The 27801-nt window shown below is 44.3% G+C and overlaps 1 protein-coding gene across 1 annotated transcript in view; it reads right to left on the reverse strand.

Moving 5' to 3' along the window:
* Positions 1 to 409: 409 nt before the first annotated feature.
* LOC111955529 (syndecan-2-A) overlaps positions 410 to 27801 on the reverse strand; it is a 33878-nt gene continuing 6486 nt past the window's right edge. Inside the window, exons 2-5 of the mRNA XM_023975740.2 lie at positions 4921 to 5035; positions 4272 to 4441; positions 3206 to 3326; positions 410 to 1129 (exon numbers count right to left, since the gene is read on the reverse strand). Of these exons, the coding sequence (XP_023831508.1) occupies positions 966 to 1129; positions 3206 to 3326; positions 4272 to 4441; positions 4921 to 5035 (570 nt within the window). The 3' untranslated portion in view covers positions 410 to 965. The remainder of the gene's footprint in view (positions 1130 to 3205; positions 3327 to 4271; positions 4442 to 4920; positions 5036 to 27801) is intronic.

Raw genomic sequence — 27801 nt, forward strand, 5'->3', positions numbered from 1 at the left:
TGCCCCAGAGCCAAATTTAACCCCAAAGATAGTAAACACTCAGAGCTGAACGAGACCAGCAAAGAAGCAATGAGGTGAATGTGCAATATGAGAAGTCGTATGCAATTAAATTAAATTGAAAAAAAAATACATTCACAAGACATACTGTAAAGTAAGTCTTGTGTTTTTCTTGAGCCCCTGCTGACACATCTTAGCTTTTTAAGACCGATTACTGTGTTTTAACATGTATGCTGTATAAGAAATGGTTTTGACCAAAAGAAACATTGAAAGAAAACAAACAAGACGAACAAAAAATAACTGAAACGCTCAAGTTCAACTAGATTGATTGCCATTGTAACCTGAAGGGAGAACATTTACATTGACAGTTATCAGCGTTAATATGAAGATGAAAAAGCTTCATGAAAACTACAAAAGGCATATATATATTTATTTTTTTTACATCTGAGAAAAAAATATAAATGAATGAAATACACCTTTTAAAGATCAACGCCAGACATGCTAGGACAATATTTTTTTATAGGATTGATACAGAATAATTATATTCAATTATTTCCACTTTTAAAACATTTCTTTACAAATACATACTGCTACAGTTAAATAGTAGTCAGCGACTAAAAACAGCTCCTTTGACAGAAGACAGATGCAATAGCTTTTTCTCACCTTAACAGATTTTTTAAAATGTTTTTATATTTTTTTGCCTTTTCAAATAATACACAAAATGTTTAAATACACTGAGATATGCCATAAAATAAGCAATGCTTGGCTTTTCATTAAAAAAAGAAAGAAAATGTCTTAATTACAATACTCTATGCAAAAGCTTTCCTTTATGTAATTTTTCCTCAATTAACTTTTTTCTTTTTTTGTTGTTGTTACAGTATATTTGAACAGATTTTTCTCGTTGTCATGGACTGCTTGCTATAAACTGTCACTCCGATTTGTCAATCTTCTCATGAGGAGGCGGGGCTTTATGCATAAAACTCCTTGGTTGGGGCCTTCTGATAGGCTGCCCCAGAGGGTTTCCTCTCTCCCAGGTCGTAGCTGCCCTCGTCCTTCTTCCTCATGCGGTAAACCAAGAGGAGGATGAGGAAGATGGCGAAGAGGAAGCCAATAACTCCACCCGCAATGACAGCTGTGGACAGAGAGAGGGTGAGGTCAGAGGTCAAAGCTATTCAGAGGACATTAAAGCTTATAGCATCTAGAGAGGGAACTTTGAATGCACCGTGCCCTTTCTTACACAATCCCCCTATCAAGCTACTCAACATTACTCCTAGGACATGCCCTTGTTTCCTGCATGCTAATTATTTCCATAGGATTTCATCATTCTTCCAATTATACTTGTATAAGGTTTCTTTACAGCCCTTAATCTGTTTTAGGGCTCTTGTGGCGAAACAATCTCCCCTCTGCTCCAGTTTTATTTCCACATGTTGAACTGGCGCCTCGGCCCCATGGGTAAAAAGATATCTGGCACGCTTACAGCCAGAAACCGTCCGGCTCCTCGGTGTGGAGCGGATAAATGTAAATTAGATTACAGACAATTTGAGTTTGTGGGAGCCATAGGGGACAGGATGAGGAAAGGTAGGAGGTAGAGAGGACAGGAGGAGGTTAGCTAGCCAGATCTGTTTCCACACAGTGGGCCTGGGCCTCCTGAACTCAGAGTTTTACATTACTCTAATCCACAGTATATACAGCCCTGTCAAGGCCATGGTTTTAGTGGATGTGGCCAACATGACTATAATTGAAAACAGAAAAAAGTAGTGTAGCTAGCAGACAGTTCGAAAAGTCAAGGCCTCACATGTCTACATGACCAGTAATTTGAGCAATTTTGAAATACAATAGTTAGACAAAGTTTCCTACATTGCAAACTTTGGAATAAACAACAAAATCCAAATGAGCAAAGGCGGCTAACTGGTTGGATGTTTGTGGGATATATTTCCAGCACGACTGTATTGACGTCCCTATTTGTCCTCATCCATGTCACTTTTTCACAGTAACTATCAGATGGATGTCAGAACAAAGGGGAACTGAAGTGCCAATCCATTTGTAACACTCTACATGTTTATCGCCGACACTGAAAGGAAAAACAGCATCAGAGAGTGCGATTGCCAGTCAGATCATTTTCCTAGTTTGGATTTCATTAGAAGTGAATTAACACTAAATTAGAGCAAAGTTTGCTATGATCTCTGGAAGGTCCCACTGACGGGTAGAAATGTATTTTATACATTATTTTCAGAAGCTGTAGAGAGCATGAGAGACACGGGCAGAACATCATGATTAGGGAATGTGGATCTGATCAGGAAATAAACACAATGTACACTGAGTGTATAAAACACTAGGAACACCTGCTCTTTCCATGACATACCGACCAGGTGAAAGCTATGATCCGCTATTGATGTCACCTGTTAAATCCACTTCAAATCACTGCAGATGAAGGGGAGGAGACAAGTTGACGAGGCAATTGAGACATGGATTGTGTATATGTGTGTCATTCAGAGGGTGAATGGGCAAGACAAAAGTTTTAAGTGTATTTTGAAGGCGCACTGGTTTGTGTCAAGAACTGCAACGCTGCTGGGTTTTTAACGCTCAACAGTTTCCCGTGTGTATCAAGAATGGTCCTCCACCCAAAGGACATCCAGCYAACTGGACACAACTGTGGGAAGCACTGGAGTCAACATGGGCCAGCATCCCTGTGGAACGCTTTCGGCACCTTGTAGAGTCGATGCACGACAAATTGAGGATGTTCTGAGGGCAAAAGGTGGTGCTACTCAATATTAGGAAGGTGTTCCTAATGTTTTTTTTACACTCAGTGTATAACAGCAATGTTATAGCAATTATATTACAGATTATTAGGTGTTATATGGCAGAGGATATATGAAGTTGCTGCACAAGCTAAAGATGCAGCAAAGATCCAACCAACAAAACTCGCCAGACATCCAAACGCAGATTTTCATGTCATCAATCTCGGCAGCAGACACACTTTAGTGTCGCTCCAGACCCGGCACCTGACCTACTTCATAATCAACGTTGTAATCAAGAATTCAGAAATAACACGGCAGTGTCATTACCTGATGTGACAGAATTTCCCATACAACAGCTCACAACCCATAATCAACATTCAGATGTGTAGACACAGGTGTAAAGACTGCACACTGTTGCCTGCGTCGAGTGTGAAAATGGTGAACCCCTGTTCTGCTGTTGCCGTACGTACCTGCCAGCACCTCCGTCCTCTGGAAGAGGTTTTCCGAGCGAACATCGATGGGCTCCAGGGGGGAGCTGAGGGTGCTGGTGATCTGGTTCTTGCGCACGTCCTCGGTGACGGGTACTGGGGGCTGGGAGGAGAGAATGGAAGGATACGATGGTGGTATACCGTTTTTTTTTTTTTACAAACATAATGGCCAGGAGAATGGAAGTTAGAGATGGAGAGATATAGTTTATGTACTAACATAGATGCCTGGCTCCATATTTGAGTCTCTAGCTCCAAAACCAGGGTCAAGTAAAATCACCTGCCCTACACCTTCCGTGTTAACAGATCTGAAAAGACTGGATAGGAGAAAGCAACATGGCAGAAGCCACACTAACACTATTGGAGGGTTTGGTGGAGTCGTCACTGTATTGCTGTCACCTCCCTAGTGTCTTCATGTGTAAATATTGAACGGTAAGGGATTAGGGGAAGGAGAAAGGGACCACAATGGAACCAGGCCAGAAATAATCTAGGCCATCACCCAACACACCAAGGGAGGGGGGCCCAAGAGCTGATGTTGTAGTGTTCTAAAACGGGAGATTATGACTGTTTGATTCAGTAATCCAGCATAATGTACAACAAACCAGAGCAACATCAGGAGCCTAGATGACTGCTTGATCCTCATCCCCAGAGGAACCTCTTGGAGGGCATTATCATCACTGCATTAGAGGGATTTGATGACATGCTATGTCAACGAGTTAAGACTTATGGCTGATGGTTTATACTCTGTGGGGAGGTCAAAGAGCATAGATCACTGTCTAGCAAAATGCTATAATATCAGTGTGTTATTAGGGCTCTATTACTAATGACTACTTTTATGTATAGCATTCCAGCATCGGGGTCAATGCATGTTCAACTGTTATTTTGGGAGGGGAAAGGCTCCCACAGAATAGTAGACAATTTCCAATCTTTCAATATCTACCGTACGGGGGGGGGAAAAGGACTGGTCCTAGGGCAGTTCGGGCAAATGCCCAATGGGCCGGTCCATCTTTAGCTTAGTGGGCCGGTCTAAAAGGTTGTCATGTTCCCTCACCTCTGTTCTGACTGGCTTCCTGGGCGTTTCCCTAGGCAGGTCTTCTCTGGGCGTGTCTGTCTCCACTCTGGGAGTGAAGTCTTTGGTGGAGTCCTGGGTGGGTTCTGCTTTGGGCGCGATGTACAGCGTGCTCACGGTCACCGTCTCCTCGATCACCTCCTCAGCAATGCCTGCAGAGCAAGATGAGGAGATAGCACTGTTGTACTACTTCACCAGCACTCAATTACTTTCAGTTGGTTGTCAGTCTATATCTAAGTGAAATCCGGCTTTTCATAAGTACCTTGTGTTCACATTCATAATTCAATCACAACAGACAAGGCCACCTCCTGATATTCTAGAATGGGATCAGGTGAAGGTAAAGTGAGTCTGGTTTCCTTTTTACTGGGAACAGTGTTCGCCACAGTTATCAAAGCTCTTTCTTACAGCCTGCTTTGCTTTGGCCATCTGCATGTTGTTAAAAGTTTTGTAAAAAGTGGCTTCAATACCTAAGTTAGACCTCAGTTCTACAGACATGCCCCCTCTGGTTGAAAAGCCAGTCTCAATGAATCCTTTAAAAAGACACAGTATAGAGAAATGACTTTTTGTGCGTGCCAGCCTTTCTGCCTGTGCGTGTCAACCCAGTCGAAGGCTACTGTGACCAGACTCTTACCTGACCCTGACCCCGAGTTAAAGTCGTCGTCGTCCTCAGGGTAGTAACCCCCGGACCCTGTGTCGTCAATGAAAAGTTCATCCACTTCGGAGGACGACTTGGCCGCGTCCGCTATCTGAAACGGAGAACAACAGAAATCTAGACAAAGTATTGGGCATTTAGACTGTTCCGAGACCACTTTCCAATGCGCAGGTCCAACATAACTTTCTTACAGTCGCCACTTTTGACTTTGAAATACTTCTAGCAGTGAACACGTTTCTGGATACCACGGTCTGATTGTTTGGTAGAAAAGCACTGAGAATCAATGAAAAGTGAACACCAAAAAGGGCTTATCACTTGACTCAAAGCCATAGTTGACTCAAAGATAGCTAGTCGTTTCAGCACTCCAGTATGTTCTGCCAGGCGGACCTACCGCTATTTGCTTGAACATCGTAGTCCATGTACCACAAGAGGGCACTTGTCACAACAAACCACGCTGGACTATATCACTGTGTCAGAGTCAAACAACCACTCTCTAAACAGATTAGACGTTTAGCTCCGCCCACCATTGTTGCCGGGGTAAAAGTTCATAGAAGCGTGTGTGTGTGTGTGTGTGTGTGTGTGTGTGTGTGTGTGTTTGTCTTACAGCTTAAAGTACTGGCCAATAGTAAAGCTGAAATTGAACAATGCTGTTCGTGTGACTTGCAAAGACATCAACCCCCTCAAGACTATAGAATGCTAGTTAATAAAATGTCATCCATCCTCAATTTCCTTTACAAACAACAACTTCATACAAACTCAGTGAAATTACTGCACAATGGGCAAAACATTGCCATCATTGTCATGTGTGTGTGTGTGTGTGTGTGTGTGTGTAGGTGAGTGCGCACCTTCGTGCGTGTGTGCATTAAGTGGAATAGCGAGGTAGGACCCATGGCAACCTCCATTCAACCTCAGTCTGAGTCCGAGTGTGATGTCCCCTCCATACTGATGCTGCTTTAGAAAAAGGGCCACAAAAGAGGGCCAACAATAAATCATCCCTGCTTTGCTAGTGCTTGTGTGGTGCTGGTGGTGCTCGTTGGTTTGGTGCACCAACGTTTTTGTCACGTTTCAATCCTGCTCTTGTGCTCTTCAGCTGATATACCTGGAAATAAATGACCTGGGATCAGTTTTACACTCGTTGCTTTTGCGGAAAAGGCCGGGGACGAAAGAGAGTGAGGACATAACATACGGGACGACACATTTCTCAGAAGGAAGCTGTGATAAGTAGGTTTGTGTTGTTGTGTGTGTGTGTGTGTGTGTGTGTGTGTGTGTGTGTGTGTGTGTGTGTGTGTTCTAACCATGTGGGGACCATTTCCCACATCCGCATAAGGACAAAGGCTATTTTAAGGTTAGGGTTAGAATTAGGGTTTTGAATGGAATGTTTGTCTCGGTCCTCACAAGGACAGAAGAACAAAACTTGTGCGTGTGTGCGCGCGCGTGTGTGTAGGTGCGTTTGCATATGTGTGTCTGTGTCTATGCACGGTTGCCTGTTTCACTTTGACTGCAATAGGTGTACAACTGAGTGTATAAAACTGCGAACTGAGCCTATGGGAATGAGGGTGAACGTAGCCCCTAAATGCCTCGGGCTGTGGGGGTAAAGTGTGTGTTTTGAAGGTCTGTCTGCCTCTCTTCAAAGAGCAGCCTGACACTCTCCGCCGTCACAAAGGGGCAGGTCTGCGGTGGAGAGCGTTGGTGAAAAGACAGGGGATGATAAAACAGAACAATATCTGCCCCCCCCCTCCAAAAAGGAGCAACGACTTTCCGACAGAAAGKCATTCAGGTCAGGGCTGGCTGATCAAAGGATGAATTTGATCAAAGCAACTTTATTTTAACCTCGCTGCCTATTCTGTTTCACCAACCCCCCTCCCCAGTTCAGTTCACTAGCTGGGCCCACACACACCACTATGCATCAGTAATAATACAATTAACGAACCAAAGGATGGAGCCCACAAATCAAGCCACAAACAGCAGAGCCTAATGAGATAGAGGCAATTGAGGCCACACACACACCCGAACGCGCACACGCTCAAGCACACACACGCGCGTACCCACAGCATTCAACACAGCACAAATCTAAAGAAAGTGAAAGTAAACAATGCCATTGCTATAGCGTGCATGGCACAAAGAGCGAGACAAGGAGTGAATCAAATCAGATGTTCATTCTGGAGCGGAAATGGTCCGTAAACTCCTGCCTCTTATCACTATTGACATGTTTAACCTTCCAGGAGGACTTGCCTTTGAATCCTTATCCCAAGCTGGGAGTTCAAGCCTGGAACCCCATAACAAAAGAGCACCCTCCTCATAGAAATAGGATTTCTAGAATTAGGCTACTAGTAACTCCATTTCTATGGCCATTCTCTCGCGTATGAAAACCCTCTTCTCCTTCCGGTCCATTCTATCTGTTTACTTTCCTTCCRCAGAAAGTGAGAGGCCAGACAGAGCGTCGGGTTATCTTTCAGCCCGTCAACTCCACTCGTGTAAATGGCAATTAGCCTATTATAGTAACTGACGTTCAAGATGTGGTAATCGTGTAGTGGGACTCCATAAAAATCACCCTCTGTGTTCTCTTCCCTAACAAAGCCGAATCTACACATGCTTTGACTACTACGCACTGGCATTATTTGAACTCAAGAGATAAAGGGTTTCTTCCAAGCAGGCTATTTAAATAACTTCATTTAGAAAGACTAGGGCTCTAGAGCACGGACAGACATCTGTTAATGCTTCAAGCACACACACACACACACGGACACACACACACACACACACACACACATGGACACACATGCACACACAGACTGTGTGCTTGTAAATACCCCCCACCCCCAAAGTGTTAATGACTAGGTCTGGGGGTCATTGTCCACTTCCAGGTATGACCCTAACTAACACAGTGAGAGCTGGCAGATACAGCTCATACAGCTCACTGGTATGAATGAACGGGAAAAAGCCCATGAAGAATCCATCCAGCCAGTCAGTCAGAGCCGTAGCCGCCTAATCCTCAGCCGAGACCCTAACAAGCAACAAGCAGCACCTAGCCTCGCGCCTGACTGACAGCGAGACTGCGATAACGAGCGGCACCGTGGCTTTTATTAGAACAGAACTACCGTTCCTATGGTCTGTCTGCACCTAATGAACAAGGAGTGACCAGCAGGAGGCTGGCTGGTGGATGCGGTCAGTCTCCATGGAGAACGTCTGCAGGGAAAGAAATATTATAGGCAAGTGGAGGAAGAAGAGAGGAGAGGCAGAAACGAGCGAGAGTGACAAGGAGGGAGAGTGACATAGAAAGAGGAGAGAGAGAGAGAGAGAGAGAGAGAGAGAGAGAGAGAGAGAGATTACGCGCTGCAGTAGACAATATGTGGCCTGCAGGTTGCTTTGCTAAAAGCTTGTTAAACAGCCAAGTCCATGGCTGGCGGTGTCCGAAAGTCAAAGAGGCTCTCTTTATGGCGAGTGCAGTTAGCTGTAAGCTAGCGCTATCGTGAGAGGAGGTAGTTAGAGTAGGGTGGGTGGCTATGGGTCATGGGGGTAGTGTAGGGTAACTTGGGTGAGCCATCTTGCCCCGTCTCTAATCCGTGTAGACACATTGCATTCACTTCGTACACGGTCAATATTATCCCACCCCAACACAGGGGAGACAGGGGAGGAAAAAAAGACACAGGAAAAAGCTCACACACGCAAGGGCTCGTACACACAGTAAGGCTTACATCATTGACAGGAGTGGAAAGCAAGAGACAGAGGGCAGACAGTGCCTCAGACATTCCTTGTCCGTCTGTTGCTCTGCTCCCGCTCAAAAATATTTCCTCAAGAGAACCTCGAGTTAACTACGAGGGCAAGAGAGAACCATTACAACATAAAGCACTTAAGACTTGCTATGCTGTCATTTCATCTTTCTTAAGGATATTCACTGATGTCAGTCATTGTACTTCAATGGTCATTGTTCAGTATTGTCCGCTTCTGTAAGACCATTGGGTACCGCTGTACAATCAAAAGAAATCAGTCTCCTCTCCCCAGGATCGGGGGAAACAAAAGTGAACCCTGAAAGTCAATGATTTTCTGAAGGGAAAAAGCCTGAGTGTCTCTGCGTTAAAGTAGTGCAGGTAGATGTGAGTTTATCTGTAAACTCAGCGAGCCACGGATCCATACGGTGATCAATACCGCCACCACTCTGGCCTGGCCTCCTTCCCATCTCTCTCCCACAGGCGCATTTACAAGGTGGCTTTTTTATCGGCCCTGAACGGATGGATGGCTACGGCTTTTCCCGGTGCCGGACCTGGCTGGGAGGAAAGGATTAGAGGTGACTGGGTGAAAGCAATTGGCTTGAGTGGGCTAGAATGGCTGGATTCGAGACGCAGCGTTTCAATAGTGAAGATTTGACTCTTGTTATCGGCTCTATGTGGTGTTTAGTGTGTCACTTGTTTGTCTTAAGAGATAACGACAACAGCAATGGACTGCTAGGTTGGCACCTGTTTGGCGGCCATTTTGTAGGCTAACGCTAGCACATACTAATGCTAAACAAACAACCCGGCAGGAGCAAGCTGTCTTCATAATTGATGTTTTGCTGGTGAGGATTTGGTTGTCGAATGTAAATGGGGTTGAGAAATGAGTTCATAAAGGCTACAAGTCCACAGCAACGAAGTGGGAGTTCAAACACTGACCCACAAGCTAAGCAAACGGCTGTGGTGGTGGAGGAAAGGAGGGGGAGGAGGGTGGACGGATGTCTCTCCGCGCTCTTCAGAACCTTCAACTTTTATTGCCCTCCTGGGATCGTAATAAGAAACAAATTGATGGTCTTTGAGACACTGGAGGGGAGGGGCTGTTACTGCAGGAAGTTGACACAAATCAAACTCTCCCTAAAAACCAGACTGTGTGCCCTGGAGCTATTCCCGGAGTGCGGGGGACAGCTTTGTAGCTTGGTGTGTGTGTGTTGACATTTACCACAAAATCCAGGAAACAGAATCTGTTCATCTGGCTCTGTCGCTAGCAGCTCACTTTGCCACATGTTCCTTTTTCATCATGCATAACAGCATAAATAATGCATCCACAATAGGGCTTTCTGTTGAATGATCGATTTGTGTTATTTAAGCATGTAAAGCCTTTATAATCCTAATTGGAATACAAAAGACACAGTTAAGAAGAGCTACACAGGCGAGTGTTGACAGTATGTCGACGACTAGCTTTTGAACAATTGATCGGCGGTTGATCTGAGATTCCCGAAACCGTCACCACTCGTACTAAACTGAATGACGAACACCGGAATGAACCCAGCCGAAGAGCTCCTGTGGAAAGTTCAGGAAGTAATCCAGATGCCGTGGCTCCTTCCTGTTTCGAAGCAGTGCCACACTTGGGTTGACGTGGAGAGTTTATAGGTGGATGTGTTACCTTTTCATTTCGGGGTGCAGTTGGACTCCATCATCAAATGAATGGCGGAGAGCAGTCATTTACGGGTGCATTAGTTGATCTTTATGTCCCCATAAAGATTGAGTAAACTGTCCGGGATTGTGCTAGAATTAAAACCAGCAGACCTTGCTGCTCTATGGAACTGGATCAGCTCACCACATACTGCTGGGTAAATATGCTCCGTACTTTCAGAACCGTTTGACAGATCGGTTTCTTTAGTTCTACACAATGCTAGGACATTCTATACCCCAAAAAGGCCGTCAAGTTCTGACATGGGGGGGGGGGCATAAAAAAAAAGTTCAGCATAAGCTTTGCTTTAGTTCTCCAAACAAACATGTCAAAGTCCAGTCAAGCAGCTCAAACTACCTTAAACTACATCCATATGTGAACAAACACAAGCTGCATAAGCTGGCTGGGGAAACATTTGTTCAAGTTTGACCAAAATAAGACCAGGCTCAGGAGTTTTCGCAAACATGTCTCACAGACGAGAACAGAGAGCTTGACTAACTCCGTCCTCACATACACTGACGATTCATCTACCTCAGACTGCATAAATATAACATGAGGCAAGAATCATAAAGAACCTGATAGTACAGACTGTGCAAAATAAAAAATATTTTATTTTATTTTGCGCCCGTGCCAAAGAATCCAATGTTTTTCCTACAGACGCCCAATAAGAGACAACATCCTGAGAGGAAGAAAGTCAATTTCATGGTTTCCAACGAAAACAGACGCTCACTGATAGTCTGGCCGTGGGACAATAGAGTAAACCTAACTGCCTGTACAATCCTATTTACGCAGTTCAGCAAGATAAAATAAGGCAAGAAATGTGTATTCTAATGGTCTGAATGTAAACCTGAATGAGACCATAAATCATAACACAATTCATGAGACACAATCATTTTGCAATGTTGCAATATAACATAACATGCGACATATGTGCCAATTTCGCTGTGGTATCGGTGTGTCAATGTGTGTGAACGCTCACACCCGCCGCAACACATTACAGGCTAATTAACTTCATCTCAGACCACTAAATATTTTACTCGCATACCAATTAAAGCCTGTCTGATTGACTCATTCGCTGAGGCCCCTGAAGAACCTCAAGTAAACTTAAATGTAAACCTTGAGTGAAACAATAAGAAGCAAATGTGACTCACGTGGTCTCAACATGTACGTTTTTTTTTTGTGAATACCTCAGCTCTATTGCATCTAAGCCTGCAGAAAGTGACAGAGTTCTTTCTGCACACAGCCCTCTCTGGAATCCCAAGTCTACCATTTGGAATACTGCCTGCCCCCCCGGGTTGGGAATTGGGAAATTCCTCGGCCCCGTTAAACATCTTTTGATACGCACAGGAAACCCTAGATTCTTTGTCAGCTCGGAAACCCAATATGCTGGGAAATGGGCTTCACCTGCGAGTCATTTTTGTGAGGAGGGAAACTGAAAGATTTTCCGCGGCGCGGCAGGTTTCGTCCCTCAAGTCACAGTGGAAATAGGAATCTGTAACAGAGGCAAGGCTGAACAGAAACGAGCACAGGGTGGTTTTAAGTGCTTAGGCCTGTATAAAAACAGGTCTAATGTTCTATAACTCTAAAACCTCTAGCTGTAACAAAAAACTAATTGAGTTCAGTAACATCAGTAATCTAGAATTCCCACATCCAGGAGCAACGTTCTTACTTGACTACCATTTATCAAGTCCACTATCCACACAAATAACACTGGGCCAGTCAAAATGGTGCTCGTGTAAACATGAACGTTAGGTCTCTTCAGAGGGCAGGTCTGTGAGAGGAGGATGTTGCTTATTTTAACACGAGTGGGGAGAGAGGGGAAAGGGGCTTAGAGAAGTTTCAACCCTCAGCAAACCACTGACCCGCTAATTGACATCGTCTCAAGTGGAAAAGTACCACGCCGTGTTCCCAAATTCACCATTTTGACCGGTTCTGACTTGTCTGAATGTCGTTGGAGACGCTCTGTTCTTTCGCCCTGCCTTTGTACCCGCTTTGCGTTCATTTCACACACACCCCCCCCCCCGACTAACTCGGCAACGCGCACTTCATCACAAAGAAACTTTTCACGAAAGGTTTGGAACAGATCTTCCTTTCGCGTTCCAGTTTGTCGGAAAATAACACATTTTCAGCAACATCCTTTCCAAGGCCACATATTCATGCAAAGCCCTTTAAGGCAATTAAGGCAATGACTGTTGGTCCTTAAACGTCTCCAGCAAAATTACTATGAGGATGATAGTGGAAGAGCGATTAACAAAATGTCATCTATTCAGGTTATAGGCGCTGAATTACCCCTCCAGCCAGTTAATCATTGGCCTTATTCATCATGGCTCATATCACCTAAAGAGAGGTTGATGAGGGGAGGGGCAAAGTGAGAGAGCGTTAAAAAAAGGAGCGAGCACAAAAGAGAAAGCAGATGAGGGGGCATTTGAAAGCCTCAGGTAAGAGCAATTACTGCAGCCAACACACACACACACACACGCACGCACACACACAATTCCAACGGCGTCATCAGTTTCACCTTTAATTAATAGCCGGACCAAAACTGGCTCACACGGTAACCTCTACTGAAGCACTTTTGGCTAGAGGCACATTAAAGCAAGATTTTTTCTAGAAAAAGGAAATGAATACTTTTTCTCCCAGGTTGACAGGTATGCTTGACTATTCTCGATGGGGCCTGTGCACATTAGGGAGAGTATGCAGGGTGGATATGGCAGGAAACAGGCCTTGGGTTCTGTTCAAAGCGCTCATCTCTTTGGTTTGATATGCAACACTCGGGTACGATTGGGTTCTTCCTGAACACAGGGCTGGCTTACAAGCGCGTGGTCCAGATTCGTACYGTTCCGCCGGGAGCTGTCAGTGACTGAAAGACATTCCTGCCTGATGAAAAGCTATCGGAGGAGGAATGCTGAGAGGATCTGCCAAGTCCTCTTCTTGGAGAGAGAAAACAGGCCTTTGCTTTTTCCTTATGTCTTAATACGAGCCAGAGGGAGGGAACGGATGGGGATGGATACTTTTCACCAAAGATGCGTCCCCGATTACTGCATTGTTTGAATAAGAAGAGCAATGTATAATTTGACTTTGACAAGTGAACCAAATCCTCCTTACGGTATTCAGTTTCATATTCCAAGGACTCGATTCAAGGTATTCGCAATGAAAACAAGTTACGTAAAACAGCAACAAACACCCGGTTCACGGGGGAAGCTGCCCGGCAGACCTTGACAGTACACTGCCTTGGCACACAAACCTCCAAGCATGCAGAGAGGCACAAACAAATGAAGCGGCATGTGTCCGCACATGCACACAGACACAGGGAAACATGCTCCCTCGCATGTCCCAGCCCCCCCGACCCCCCCCCCTGACCCCTCTATTAGTCGGGGTGTTTTAGGTGCTCTGCAGGGCTCAACAGCAGGAGATGAATGTACCCTTTCAGGTCACAGCCTGTCTGCCATATCCACCATTCCTCTACAAACACAGGTGCTGCTAGCTAGCTACCCCCTGGATGAGTAAATTGGGGGGGGGGTCATCTCTCTGCTACAGCCTATATAAGCACTCAAGAGGACCATATGGTATCACCCGGACCCATGTTCTGCACTGCTGACTGCACATTGTAAACAAAGCATGGGCATGTGCGTGAGGAATTCCTTGTACAATATGTATTTTGATGCCTCTCCCCCCCCCCCCCATGCTGCCCACACAGTAGCATAATACAGATTTTTACATTTATACTCCAAAAGGTATACAACATTTAAAACTATAGATGAATCTAATCTAATTGTATTGTGGGGCTGTATCCCCGTTCTAAGCCTTTTCAACAATGGCATGCTTGGAAAGAATTTCAGACACAAAGGCGACCAAAGAAGTCACCAGTCACCTCGACCCATGTGCTTCAGCCTAAGCCAGCTATACTAAACCACTATGCTAACTAGCAATACCTCTGATCCATGCCACTGTTGCCATTGTGTCACAAGGCACTTCTCATTCACACTTCAAACAGTCTGCTATCCCCTTCAGTGTGTCAGGATAAAGGCATGGCTTCAATCGGCATCGCTCAAAGCCTTTGTGTTTGGTTCCCCGGGCCCCTAAAAGAGCTATGGCATCCAGGGAGGGGGGCGTGATGGATAAATTAGCTTCTGGTTCAAAGTTTAATTTAATCCAGATTCTAAGCCTCGGCCAGAGTGGTGAAAAAAGTTGCTGTGTGTGCCTTTGTCCGGCTTCCATCCAGGCTTTTAACCCTTTTCTTAACAGGAAACTCATGAGGATTTCAGAGCCAGCTCATTAACCCCATGCAGCCAGGAAGGGCTGTGACATGAAAGAGCTCCTAGGAGTGGTGGGGGGGGGGTCAAAGGTGACCTGATCACAATGTCATGTTGTCTTTCTCACAACATAAAGCAGAAAAGTGGCTCGTTGGAGGGTGGCTTTCGTTGTCTCTTCGTAGCCAAGGCGCAATGTGACTTTTGAGGATTTGTTTTATTTTTATTTGATAACTTATCCAATTTTACAGGCATGGACAGGCAAGTTGAGTCGTCGTGACAAGATTATTTTCCAAATGTGTTTTGGTCATAGTATTTAGAGTTAGCTGTCATTTCCAATCTTATTCCTTTCATTTACAGCAAGAAAACTTAAGAACGGACCGGTGGGATGCTAAAAAGTTCATGCTCTTTCACCCACACTCAAGCTCATTTATACATATGACCTTTTCCCCACCCACTTATCTATTCGTGCAGAAAAAATTATGACCTGCCAAATTCCTCCAAAGCTCAGTCCATCTCTCACTGCCCCACTGCTGCAAATGGGCCCTTATCTGGGTAGGTATGGGCCATGTGTATGGGGGTGATTTCACCGCTTCAGTGGCTGATCTGCTTCAATCTTAACAGTGCAGCAATTTAATTCCCATCCAACCCTTCCCTTAAGAGGATTTGTGTTCACGGGAGTCAGGAGAGCACTACACTCTGGTGGTGGGGGGGGGGGGGGGGGACGACGACGACGACAGTAGGAAGAGGGTGGGCCGTGAGAGATAGGGAGGGGAAAAAAAGAGAGAGATTGGCCAAGATGAAAGAAAGAACGACGAGGAGAGAGAGTAGTGGAGATAGAGTTTCCATAGCGGTGATGACTAGTTCCTCTGAGAGCAGTGGGGACCTGTTATCTGTTAGTGTACCTGAGGGCATGACTGATGCTGACTATGACGCTGACTATGAAGAGGAAAATGAATGTTGAGAGGTTGATGAAGGGAGCGAACACAGTCAGTACCGGCAGGGGGAGGAAGAGAGAAGCAGGCGGTGATCCCTGATCCCATTATCCCAAGCTAATCCAGCAGAACACAAAACCAACGCTAGCACAAAATAAAAAATATGACTGGAGCACCAACTCGGGTCTCAGCACAACCTGCAGGGACTGTGATCCAGGACCAGGGGGGTTAGCCGTTTTTTTTTTGGGGGGGGGGGTAGCCATGCCCTGTCACTACGTTCATACACCGATTCAAAGACAGGTCTAAAGTTTCACACTGGGGCACTTAGCCCTCACCGCAAGCTACATACACTGACCGCACTACGCAGGTAAGATGGAAACAATAACAGCCCTAAAGGCATGCTCAAGCCAAGTGGCAACATACGAAGAGTGGGAAGCCAAGAGTCATCTAATAGCCAATTAATGAGACAAGGCCCTGGGAGCTGGGCGAGCTACCTTATAGGTTTGCACAGTCACAGACTATTCAACGGTGCATCACGAAGACATATTGAAACATTGACCGTAACATCAGATTCTCATAGAACAAAGCTGCTCTGAATGATGCCACAGCTTTAAATATGTAGCCTCTTCCTGTTTTGGTAACGAGAAGGTGCGGGGGGACACACCTACAGTACATACTAACCTTTCACACAGTCACACAATTAMTGGGTGGATTATCAGTTTAGGAAGTGGCATATGCTGAAGATTAGCTGCTATAGCCGGCGTTCAGGGAGCGATTCAGGCCTCGTACACAGGAAGGGATCAAACACTACTCTACAGAGAGGAAGCCATTTGAGTGTGTGTGTGTAACGCTTGACAGACTACCGCTGCTCCATCCGATTTGGTTTCCATGTTTGTTGAAACAAACCGCTCCACAACAAAAGGAAAATAATTCTCCCCTCCATGTTTTATGTATGCCAGCTGCTGGGATTGCATTCCTAGCTAATTAACAGAAAAACAATGTAGCCACAGTTAGCTCACAAAGCAAGGGTAAACAACTCACGCGGTTCTGGACAATATCATCTCCAGCACATTATGTAGACAACTTTTGTAAAACAGCTGTAACAGACCAGGATTTTCCAGGTCTCTGTTTTTTTGTATTCCGCKCAATAAAGTTATGAAGTCACAAAACCCATAGGCATATAAGCTACCCTCTGAATATAAATATCAGGGATTTTACAAAAAGCGGGTTTGCTTGGTTTCTATGGAGCTTTTGTCTGACTGTTCAAAGCAGYGCTCTAGCCCTGAGCTCATATTTGAGAAAGAGGAGGCAATTCATATTCCATTCTGTGGATACAGAAATAGGTCCTTTACCAGTACCACGTCTTGGCTGCTTTCTCCATCATTAATGATTGTGTGGCAGAAGGAGCATCTTACCCCCTCTGGACCCTTGGAGAAGCCAACTTTATCAACACAGAAAACACACTTTCGACCAAGAGGCACACACACACGGCCAGAACCTCCTAAATGTACCGTTTTGTCCTCCGTCAGGAACCAGCGATTGTGATCGCTGACAAAACGGTGCAGCTAAAAACAGCTTTAACGTACCTGCCAAATCTTACTCTCGCTACGCAGCCCAATTCTATCCCTCTGCTGTAATTCCTGAAGAATGTGCAGTTATGAAATCTGCCATCTAGCCTTCCCTGAGTTCCTGAAACGACACAAGGCCACCCTGTGCTCCGCCATCTGTCTTACTGTCTCCATATGGATGGGCAGAAGATGCTTAGGATCAAGTCGAAGAAGCATTCTATTTGGTMCCAGAGACACACCAAGCACCTAGCCAGTGTTTTCATTGGTTACCGGAAACTTCAAGGCACAACTTTAGAGCCTTTGAATAGGTCTCAGTAGCTGGTGCCCGGGAACACTTTGAAGGCCGGACCTCTAAGCAGGAACAGAAGAGACGTATAGCGCCTTAAAGCTGGAGAGCAGAGATTGTGGTGGTAGACACCTCACTAAAAGGGGAGATGCTACTATACCCCACACAAGTACAGATGTCTTCTAAGCATTTGTAGCCTAGACCCCAACAAAACCTGTCAAGATGCCTTATGTGGTCGATAAGTCAAACATAGTGATGTGAAGCCACGCAAAAAGGGGAACACAACGCTTCAGAAGATGCCATGAACCCGTGGAACATTTTGAAGAGGTTCTGAAAACTTTGTCCCTAATATCTAAGTCCAGGCACTGGCGGGTATGGTAGGTCAGGTCTGGTATTTTACCAAGCCTTGGCACTGAGGAGGAATTATTGGAGACAGCCATGAGGCTTCACTGTCTCTGCAGGACATCCTGGGTCTGGAGTCAGGGCAGTCGGCCCTCATTCCAGCCAGCCACTGAATCACTTGATTAAACAAATGATCATCAAGCCTCCCTCCTCCATTACGCCAGGCTAACAAGTTTACGCATAGCATGAAAATGCCCAGATTCAAATAGCAATGACCTTGGCCCAGTCTCTCTGAAATCAGGGATGGGGGAAAAAAACGGGGAGCCGATTATATCAGAGATATGATATACACACTATCAAAAGGTGACAGATTTGGAAATGCACTTTCGCATGACGTCATGGGGGGCCAAAATTCACCCGACTGTGGAACGCCACCCATTCGACTCTTGTTTGTTTGGAGGCTTTCCTTGAAATGCTCCTCCCATTAGTACTGTGCAGTCGCCTCAAAAGGACAGCGAGAAATGAGCGTGTCAGTGGCATTTGCATTTCAAATCAAAATGGATTCCATCTGACACGGTTCCCTAAAGCCTCCTCCCCTGTTGAATAAGAGTGCCCTCGTTCTTTCTCTCTGTAATGGGAGCGCTACGGGACACTGGACATGGCTATCTGGCTGCGCCAGGTTTACAGTTGGTGTTTAGCACATAGATGGGTGTTAACAGAATGCATTAGTAAAGATTAACGGGCTCGCAGGACCCGGTGCATTAATGCGTCTGAGCACGTCAAAGACTTGGTTGAGGTCCATTTTGACCTGCGGTAATTAAAGACCCACCGAATCTCTTTCTGTCTCGTCTAGCCGGGCTTTACATCTGACCTGTACTATGTTTATCCCATGCCATTGATTACTGTTGGTTTGCCTTTTGCTTGGATGACGCATTGTCTGTCTTTGTTTGATGATGTGGCCAGGGTTTAGGGCTTTGGACAGTGTGCCTGCCACCGCTGCCCTGGAGAACCAAACTACAGAATATTTTTGAAAGAGTCTTTCAATCATGACATCATGGTTGTCTTCTGGATACAAATTAGAAGACGCAGGAAGCTCTATTCTAAAAACGGCTATGATTAAGGATAATAATGTAGCTATATTACAAAACACCAAAGGTGAAAATGTCTTTGTACAACTGAACCGAATCTGAATTGGAGGTAATTTTCCTACATGCTAGAAGGAGAGCAAAATAGTAAAAAAAAATGCTGTGCCTTAGAGAGCAATTATTGGTTTGAAAAGCATTTCCCTACGGTGCGGTGTAACTAGACAGAGAACTAAAGTACTTCCTGTTTTTATAAAACTGTTCCTATGACAACCACTACTCTGCTGAATATTCATGAGTGCGCCATCAGGGACTTTAAATGCAGTACCATTGAATAAAAGAGAAAGGTTTGCACATGACCACAGCATTCGAATGAGAGGTGTTATTTTGAAAGCCCCTAACAACTTTCTATCCATTTCATTACGGACGTTCCTCAAACGCCTTTGGAATCTGGGAGATTTCTCATGAAAACATTACGAGGTTATAAGTTATAATTTGTGGTCCCTAACACACCCTGATTAGAGTGCACGATTTACACCCGGCAGCTGATTCAGTGTTGCATAGAATCAAGCCATGGAAAATAATGGAAACACCAGACATTAAAGTACATTCTTCTGCTTGGCGGAGCACAGTACAGGTTTCAATTAGGAGCTCTTTAGAACTGATAAAACGGGCTCGTAAATATGAGTGAGCACAGATGTGTTAAATGCACCGTGTCCTTTTCCAGAGCAATCTTGGGAGTGAGATGGAAAAAGTGAACCTGACGTCATGCCTTCATACATCCCCCATTCTTTGGATAACACCCCACAGATGGAGCACATTCCCACTCAGATCCTTGTCTATAGAGCAGAACAGAGCCAAAAGGGACAAGGAGAGATTTAGCAGGCAGCAGATATACAACGTCAGACCAACAAGCTCGACCGCAAACTATGAAACTGGGAGCCAACAAGATTTCTGTCACTTTTGGTGTGGCGTGCGTGTGCCCAAGTCTGAGCAAGGAGTTGGAGAGTGTTGTTCCAACGTTTCAGTTTTGACTGAAGTCACTTGAGAGTAATTCCACGGCACCTAAAATTTGATTTGAGTGTGAAAGGAGGCCCAGATTAAAGAATGTCCACCCAGATGTATTCCTCTTGACTGAACCTGAAAAACCAAGGAGATGTCCTTCCTTTAAATGTGGCAACAGTAAAAACACAATTTTAAACAATCACATAGAGTGCATTTGGAAAGTATTCGGACCCCTTGACTTTTCCCATATTTTGTTACTTTATAGCCTTATTCAAAAATGGATGAAAAAAAAAAAAAAAACTTAATCCCCATAATGACGAAGCTAAAAAATGTTTTAGAAATGTTTGCACATTTATGAAAAATAAACTGAGATATCACATTTCCATAAATATTCAGACCCTTTACTCAGTACATTGTTGAAGCACCTTTGGCAGCGATTACAGCCTTGAGTCTTCTTGGGTATGACGCTACAAGCTTGGCACATCTGTATTTGGGGAGTTCTTCTCTGCAGATCCTCTCAAGCTCTGCCAGGTTGGATGGGGAGCGTTGCTGCACAGCTTTTTTCATGTCTCTCCAGAGATGTTCGATCGGGTTCAAGTCCGGGCTCTGGCCGAGCCACTCAAGGACATTCAGAGACTGGTCCCGAGGCCACTATTGCGTTGTCTTGGCTACGTCCTTAGGGTCGTCACCCCAGTCTGAGGTACTGAGCGCTCTGGAGCAGGTTTTCATCAAGGATCTCTCTGTACTTTGCTCCGTTTATCTTTGCCTCGATCCTGACTAGTCTCCCAGTCCCTGCCACTGAAAAACATTCCCACAGCATGATGCTGCCACCACAAATGCTTCACCATAGGGATGGTGCCAGGTTTCTTCCAGACGTGACGCTTGGCATTCAGCCTAAAGATTTCAATCTTGGTTTCATCAGACCAGAGAATCTTGATTCTCATGGTCTGAGTCCTTTAGGTGCCTTTTGGCAAACTCCAAGTGTGCTGTCATGTGCCTTTTACTGAGGGGTGGCTTCCGTCTGGCCACTCTACCATAAAGGCCTGATTGGTGGAGTCCTGCAGAGATGGTTGTCCTGGAAGGATCTCCCATCTCCACAGAGGAACTCTGTCAGAGTGACCATYGGGTTCTTGGTCACCTCCCTGACCAAGGCCCTTCTCCCCCGATTGCTCAGTCTGGCCAGACGGCCAGCTCTAGGAAGAGTCTTGGTGGTTCCAAACTTCTTCCATTTAAGATTGATGGAGGCCACTGTGTTCTTGAGGACCTTCAAGGCTGCAGAAATGCTTAGGTACCCTTCCCCAGATTAGTGCCTTGACACAATCCTGTCTCGGAGCTCTACAGACAATTCCTTCGATCTCATGGCTTGGATTTTGTCTGACATGCACTGTCAACTGTAGGACCTTATATAGACAGGTGTGTGCCTTTCCAAATGTCCAATCAATTGAATTTACCACAGGTGGAATCCAGTTAAGTTGTAGAAACATCTCAAGGATGATCAATGGAAACAGGATGGACCTGAGCTCAATTTCTATCACGCTGCAATGCTGAACATCCGCGATATGGATTGAATAAAGCCCTGAGTCTAAATAGCTTTCAAAACAACATGAGATAATAGTACGCAATCGATTGTTGGATCATACATTTTTCATTTCAATGAGGGAAAGCAACAAATTGCTTTTTGACACAATACAGCCGTTATTACTCTTGGCAACCCAGATTTCTTGGGGATATTATCAGGCAGATCTGTGATGATGTGTTCAAGCCAAACACTTAACTCTCATTACTGTCCTAACTAGCCCAATCCAGTGCCATCCTGCTCCAGCTCACACGTTCCCCCACAGTAAAGCACCAGACAGAGGGAGATTTGTTCGCCAAAAGGGAAACCAAATTCACACTCTTCTCTTCCTTGAAAAAGTGTAACCAGGCTGCATGCAGGGTAGTAAATGAAATAAGCAAAGAAAACACAGGGTTTTCCCCTCTTCTCTTCGTCACAACCACAGAACCTCCACCGCAATCCACTGAAGGAACTTTCCATTCGCTCTGCTAATCAAGAGAGCGCGGAGAGAGACTGCTTTATAGAAAAAAGCTGCTATGAGTTAGTGTTTTCAACAAAAACTTGACATCCACGTTAAGAAAGATGAGGGGTCACTAGTTTGTCAAATTGCGGCTCCTTGCTGCACCTGCCACATGCATGGTGGAAGGGGCCAAAGTTAAACCACTGTCCATGTGCTGCCTCTCCCCAATGTGTTTTTCCCATTCCTAGAAGGCTGGACTGTCTTTTGGAAACACACACAACCTCAGCCTCATGAAAGAATCCCTTACAACCAGTCGAGAGGCGTGAAGGGGGAGAAGCTGTTCCTTTCAAAACAAACACACATACGTCCTGCAGATGTTCGCGACGCCGACACAAACACTCGCTTCTCGAGTGTCCACAAAGCAGAGTGCGTTGCTGCATCGCTCTGTTCTTAAAAAAAWWTTTTTTTWACGTTTGCCTTCATTCTTTTCAGCTGTCTTAAAGGGAATAGTCATGCAACTGTTCTCAGGGCAACTCAAGACACAGCGGTAACGACAAGCAGAATCTTAGCTTCGGGGTTGCGTCTAAAAATCAGGGCTGCGTGGCTGATGACGAAACAAGAGCACAAGGGATGGACGCCTTCCTTCAGAGGCCCAAGGAGCCTCGGCCTGTGGAATCCATTAGAGATTACATCATTTTTGTCAGATAGGGAGCAAATGAATACACCCCCGGAAGGGGCTTGAAGTAGATTCGGCACACAGCAAGACATGACTATTCCCACTGGTCACTTTAATAATGTTGACATACTTTTTTACCCACTTCACATGTATATAGTGTATTCTAGTCATGGCTCATCTCATATAACCACTGCTGTACACACCTTTCCTATTCACATACAGTCCATACACACCATTCACATACATATTTATTTATATTCCAGGCTCTGGTCTGGAAGCTATATTCCTGCAATTCTATCCACTTTGCCATGGGGTTTTGTAGTTCATTCTATTATTACTACAGTACATTGCATTTTAGTTACACTGCTTATACACACCACATATTGATTTATTTCCTGGATTCTTCGAAAATACTGTATCTACTGATGTACATATCATTCTTAGTATATATTGTGTAAATTGATATGGTGTATATATGTAAAGATTGCATTAGTATTACTGTTAGTCCTATTAAGGTGAATAAAATTCATTCCGACATTTCAAAATTTCTTGTAAAAAAATAAAATAAATATTATTATTTGTGTGCTTGTTGACATTTTACTGCATTGTTAGGAGCTAGTAACATAAGCATTTAGCTGCACCCGCTATAACATCAGCTAAACTGTGTACGGGACCAATAAATGTTGATTTGATGTGTGGTAGGTTTATAAAAACACAGTCCACAAACTTAGCTTTGGTTTCTATGTGGCTGTATGTACCTAAAATGCTTGCTCCCAGATAAAGACTAGAATGTTCCAGATAGGATGCGATGGGAGGCTAAGGAAAGTGAATATTTTGTCCACTGCAAACACACATTTTATTTATTTATCATGCCTTAAATTAGAGATGATGCTCTTCTTAAATAGCTTACTTTTTATAAAAGAAGGATGGATAAAGCTCTCCTCTACTCACCTTAAAAGAGCCTGGTTCTAAAATTGCACAAAGGCAGGGTGTACAAATAATCCGGTCAAAATTTTCAAAAAAAAGTCACAAGAATCTACAGGAATATCGATAAAGTTGTTTGAAAATTGTATAACTAGGAAATAAAAAAGGCCTGGCATCTGTGGTTCTGGGCCTGCTAGCGAATGCAGTTTGTGTATTGATGTTGTTACTGTCTTCTTTATACCGAAGCCAAAGAGCCTCAGGTGATGAGCCGTCAGGTGATCCAGCGGTCAGCTAGCAGCTTGTGCTACTTGGGCACAACATTACTTAAATCAGTGAACAAAAAACAAACGGCCAACGAATGAAGCTCTGATGTGCTGTGTAGTACATCTCCCCTGACCCCCTTGATTTCGTGTTATTTAAGGGCACGGGATAATAAAGCATACAATACACATTCATAAGCACATCATAAACATTTMTTTACAGCTACATAGCATTATTACACCTTAATGTAAGTATTCATGCATTTATGGTGTGCTTATAGATGTGTAATGCTTCATGATATACAGTTTGTAAACAATCCCCTATTTTGTTAGATACAAAGTCCCTCTAAGTGTATAGAATGGGATTTCAGTGGTTCCCCACTCATTGTCCTTGAGTGTCCCAAGATTCCATGGCAAAGGCCATTTCGGMGTTATTCCTTTGAGGTCCTGCTTCAGACACTGACGTGCATCTAGTGCATTGGATAACAGTAAGGGCTCTACGTAATCTGTATCGCTGAAGCGTTGAGTCTAAATAGCTTTCAAAACATCAACATGAGATAATAGCACGCAATCGATTGTTGGATCATACATTTCAGTGTAACTAAAAAGTAGTGCGCAATACACTGAAAAAGGTGGTGGGAAGGGAATCTTGCCCTGRWGGCAGCTCWGCAGAGTGGCCACTAGCTGGCACAGTCAAAGTCATAAAACCTTATTTGCAACCTAACCCTAAACCTTAACCACACTGCTAACCCTAATGCCTAACACTAACCTTAAATTTAGACCAAAAAGCTCATTTTGGTTTCATGAATTTTTACGATATGTGACTCGTTTCAAGAAACTAGGTGTATGTCGTGTGTCACTACTTCACAGGAGAGCAAATTGAACGTAAATAGTTTAGATAAATACGTTTTTTGGAGGAAATGCCTTCTGGAACATGTGAACTTTCATGTGCTTTAATAACAAACGTGTATGCCATTTGTAAATACGAATTGTCAAATTATGAGCCTAGTTGGTTTAGCTACGGAAAAATACAGGAACCTTCCCACTAACCATGATCGGYTGAGATAATTGATGGGCTGGACATGCCGAGAGATGAGTTCGGATTGGTCTGCCATGTAACAGGCTTCTGTCTATAACATGAGCTGCTCAGTATGTGTAGGTAATCCTTTCTAACGCAGCTTTTCTGAAAGATATCACGAAGAACTGCAAAAGTGTTACTAATGCGCTCCACTTTCTGGAGGACCCAGTTTTGAAATCAGCGGAATGTCCGGTGGAAGCAGAGTATGACAGCTAAGGAGATGGAGAAAATTKTGGCATTTGATTGCAAATATGTGGAGGGAGTCATAAGAGAACACACAGAAGGATGTTGTATAAAACACCTGTCTTCAGATTACATCTTCAAATTAAGGGCAACTATGGCATCCGTGACAGAGAGGGAAAAGCGTTCATCCATGTATACAGGTAAGAGAGTCTAGCTAACTACAATTTGTCAGAAAGTCGTTTTCATTACAAGTTAAAGAGTACTGTTACCTAGCTAGCTAATATTAGCTGGCTGGCTCGTTAGCTAACGTTATGTGTATAATCTTTGTAGTAATATTATTCGTATATCAGAGCCATTTGCATTGCTAGTTATAGCTTGAACATAGTTGGTTAGATTTAGCTACCTGCAGATTCATGCATTATGAGTTGGAATTGTGGTTWATTGTTTAGCTAGATAGCCACTATGCAAGTAACCATTTCACTGTACCTTTTACACCTTCTGTATCCTGTGCATGTGACAAATAAACATAGATTTTATTGGATATAATATGTGTTTACCAGAGACGGTAATGTGAAGAACAACATGAACTGCAGCAAAGTTAAATTAGGTTATAACGTTAAGCCAACGAGACAGTGTCCATGTTCTAAAATTGCTTTAATTTCGTCACACTCATAACGGTCACCAGTTGGACGGTGTTTCCTCCGACACATTGGTGCGGCTGGCTTCCCGGGTTAAGCGAACAGTGTATCAAGTAGCAGTGCAGCTTGGCAGAGTCGTGCTTTGGTTACAGCGACGGGACAAGACTGTAACTACCAATTGGATATCACGAAATTGGGGGAAAAATGGGGTAAAAAGTCATTAAAAAAAACGAAATATWAAAATATTGAATGTTCACACTGACAACTGTCTAGAGACATGTCAATAGACGTACTATAAACCAGCCTTTAGTCTTGACATCTTTGGTTGTTTAGTACACTACTGTACTCGTTCTGTTTAGCACATGGCCTCACATGTGAATCCTTAAAGAGATGGGTGGGGCTAAGGCTTAAGAGGGTGTGAAGGATGCTGAATGGGTGTAGACAAAGAGCTCTCCAGTAGGTGTACCAAAACATTCAAGGGCCATTTTCTCAAAAGTGGGGTTACAAGTTAATCAACTTTCAAAGCAAAATTACTTACCTAATGTTCCTCAACTGTAGGGTATGATATACCATTTTCTAGCTCTGAGTCTCTAGTTTTATCCAAAATATAATTTCAAATTTTACTACATAAGACTGTGTAGCAAGCCGGTCGGTCACTTATAGCCAACTTTCCAGCTGGCCCATCTAGCGGAAATCGCTAAATTCTACCTCCAGGGCAAGATTCATGACAATAAACGTCAACCTTCAAATTAACACATAGATTTTTCTGGTGGTTATCAGCCAAACCACTTGATTGCCATGCCAACATTGAGAATCAATGCCACGTGACGAGTTTCATTGAGGCGGATATCTACGCCCCTCACTGCAAGGGAAATACAGATAGAGAGAAGCGATAGATTGATAGGGGAGGGAGGAGGAGGGTTATGATAGTCAGAAATTAATGTGTGTGTAACGTCTGCTTCCAACTCACACCCTCAAACACCTAGATCCCCTGAACGCAGCTCACTTTCCAGCTCACACTCAAACACCTAGATCCCCTGTACGCAGCTCACTTTTCAGATCCCAATCACCTGAATTCTAATCAGCTGTTCACACACCTGTATGTCATTATCACACACTATTTAGTTCAGTTCTTTGCACCCCATCACTGTGAGTTATTGTTTGTTTTGTGACACACGTCTTTCGGAGCTCTGTTTTTTCCCCGTAATTTACTCCTCCCGTTTATGATAGTGAGGCAGGCAAAAACTAACGACGCCTTTTGTCTATTCCCTGCCTGTACTTTAGCCTATCGGATTTCCTGTTATCTACCTATTGCCCGATCTCCCGGACGACGTTACTAGCCTGTTCCCTGCCTGTACTGGACCCCTGTGTATGACCTTCAGCCTGCCCCTGGATCCAGCTACATGTCTCCTCCTGTGGTCCTTTGCGACAAACACCTGCTGCGCCTTGCGCTTGAAACCACCTCTCTGTCTCCCCATCGTGTTCATTACAGTGTGAGCAGTTGGGCCTGTAGTTGTCATGCCCACACAACCATGGATCATAACTGGGTAGGTTACATGCAACCCAAAGGGTCAAAGAAAATTACCATTTGGGAGGCTCTCTTCACAATTGCCTGATCACAACATTCTTTGAAACAACAAAAATGCACAGTAACATGGCCACGTGTGTTTTTTGTGAGCTTTGAGCTTCTCCCCAATCATATCCAATCGAGTGAGACTTCTCCCTAATCATATCCAATGGAGTGAGACTTCTCCCCAATCATATCCAATAGAGTGAGACTTCTCCCCAATCATATCCAATAGAGTGAGACTTCTCCCCAAGCATATCCCCAATGGAGTGAGACTCTCCCCAATCATATCCAATAGAGTGGAACTTTTCCCCAATCATATCCAATGGAGTGAGACTTCTCCCAAATCATATCCAATTAGAGTGAGACTTCTCCCCAATCATATCCAATGAGTGAGACTTCTCCCACACATCATATCCAATAGAGTGAGACTTCTCCCCAATCATATCCCAATAGAGTGAGACTCTCCCAATCATATCCAATAGAGTGAGACTTCTCCCAATCATATCAATAGTGAGACTTTCCAATCATATCCAATATGAGTGAACTTCTCCCCAATCATATCCAATAAGTGAGACTTCTCCCCAATCATATCCAATAGAGTGCAGAGCTTCTCCCCAATCATATCCAATGGAGTGAGACTTCTCCCCAATC

The sequence above is a fragment of the Salvelinus sp. IW2-2015 genome, linkage group LG31 (genome assembly GCF_002910315.2).
Source record: "Salvelinus sp. IW2-2015 linkage group LG31, ASM291031v2, whole genome shotgun sequence".
Taxonomy (NCBI): Eukaryota; Metazoa; Chordata; class Actinopteri; order Salmoniformes; family Salmonidae; genus Salvelinus; species Salvelinus sp. IW2-2015.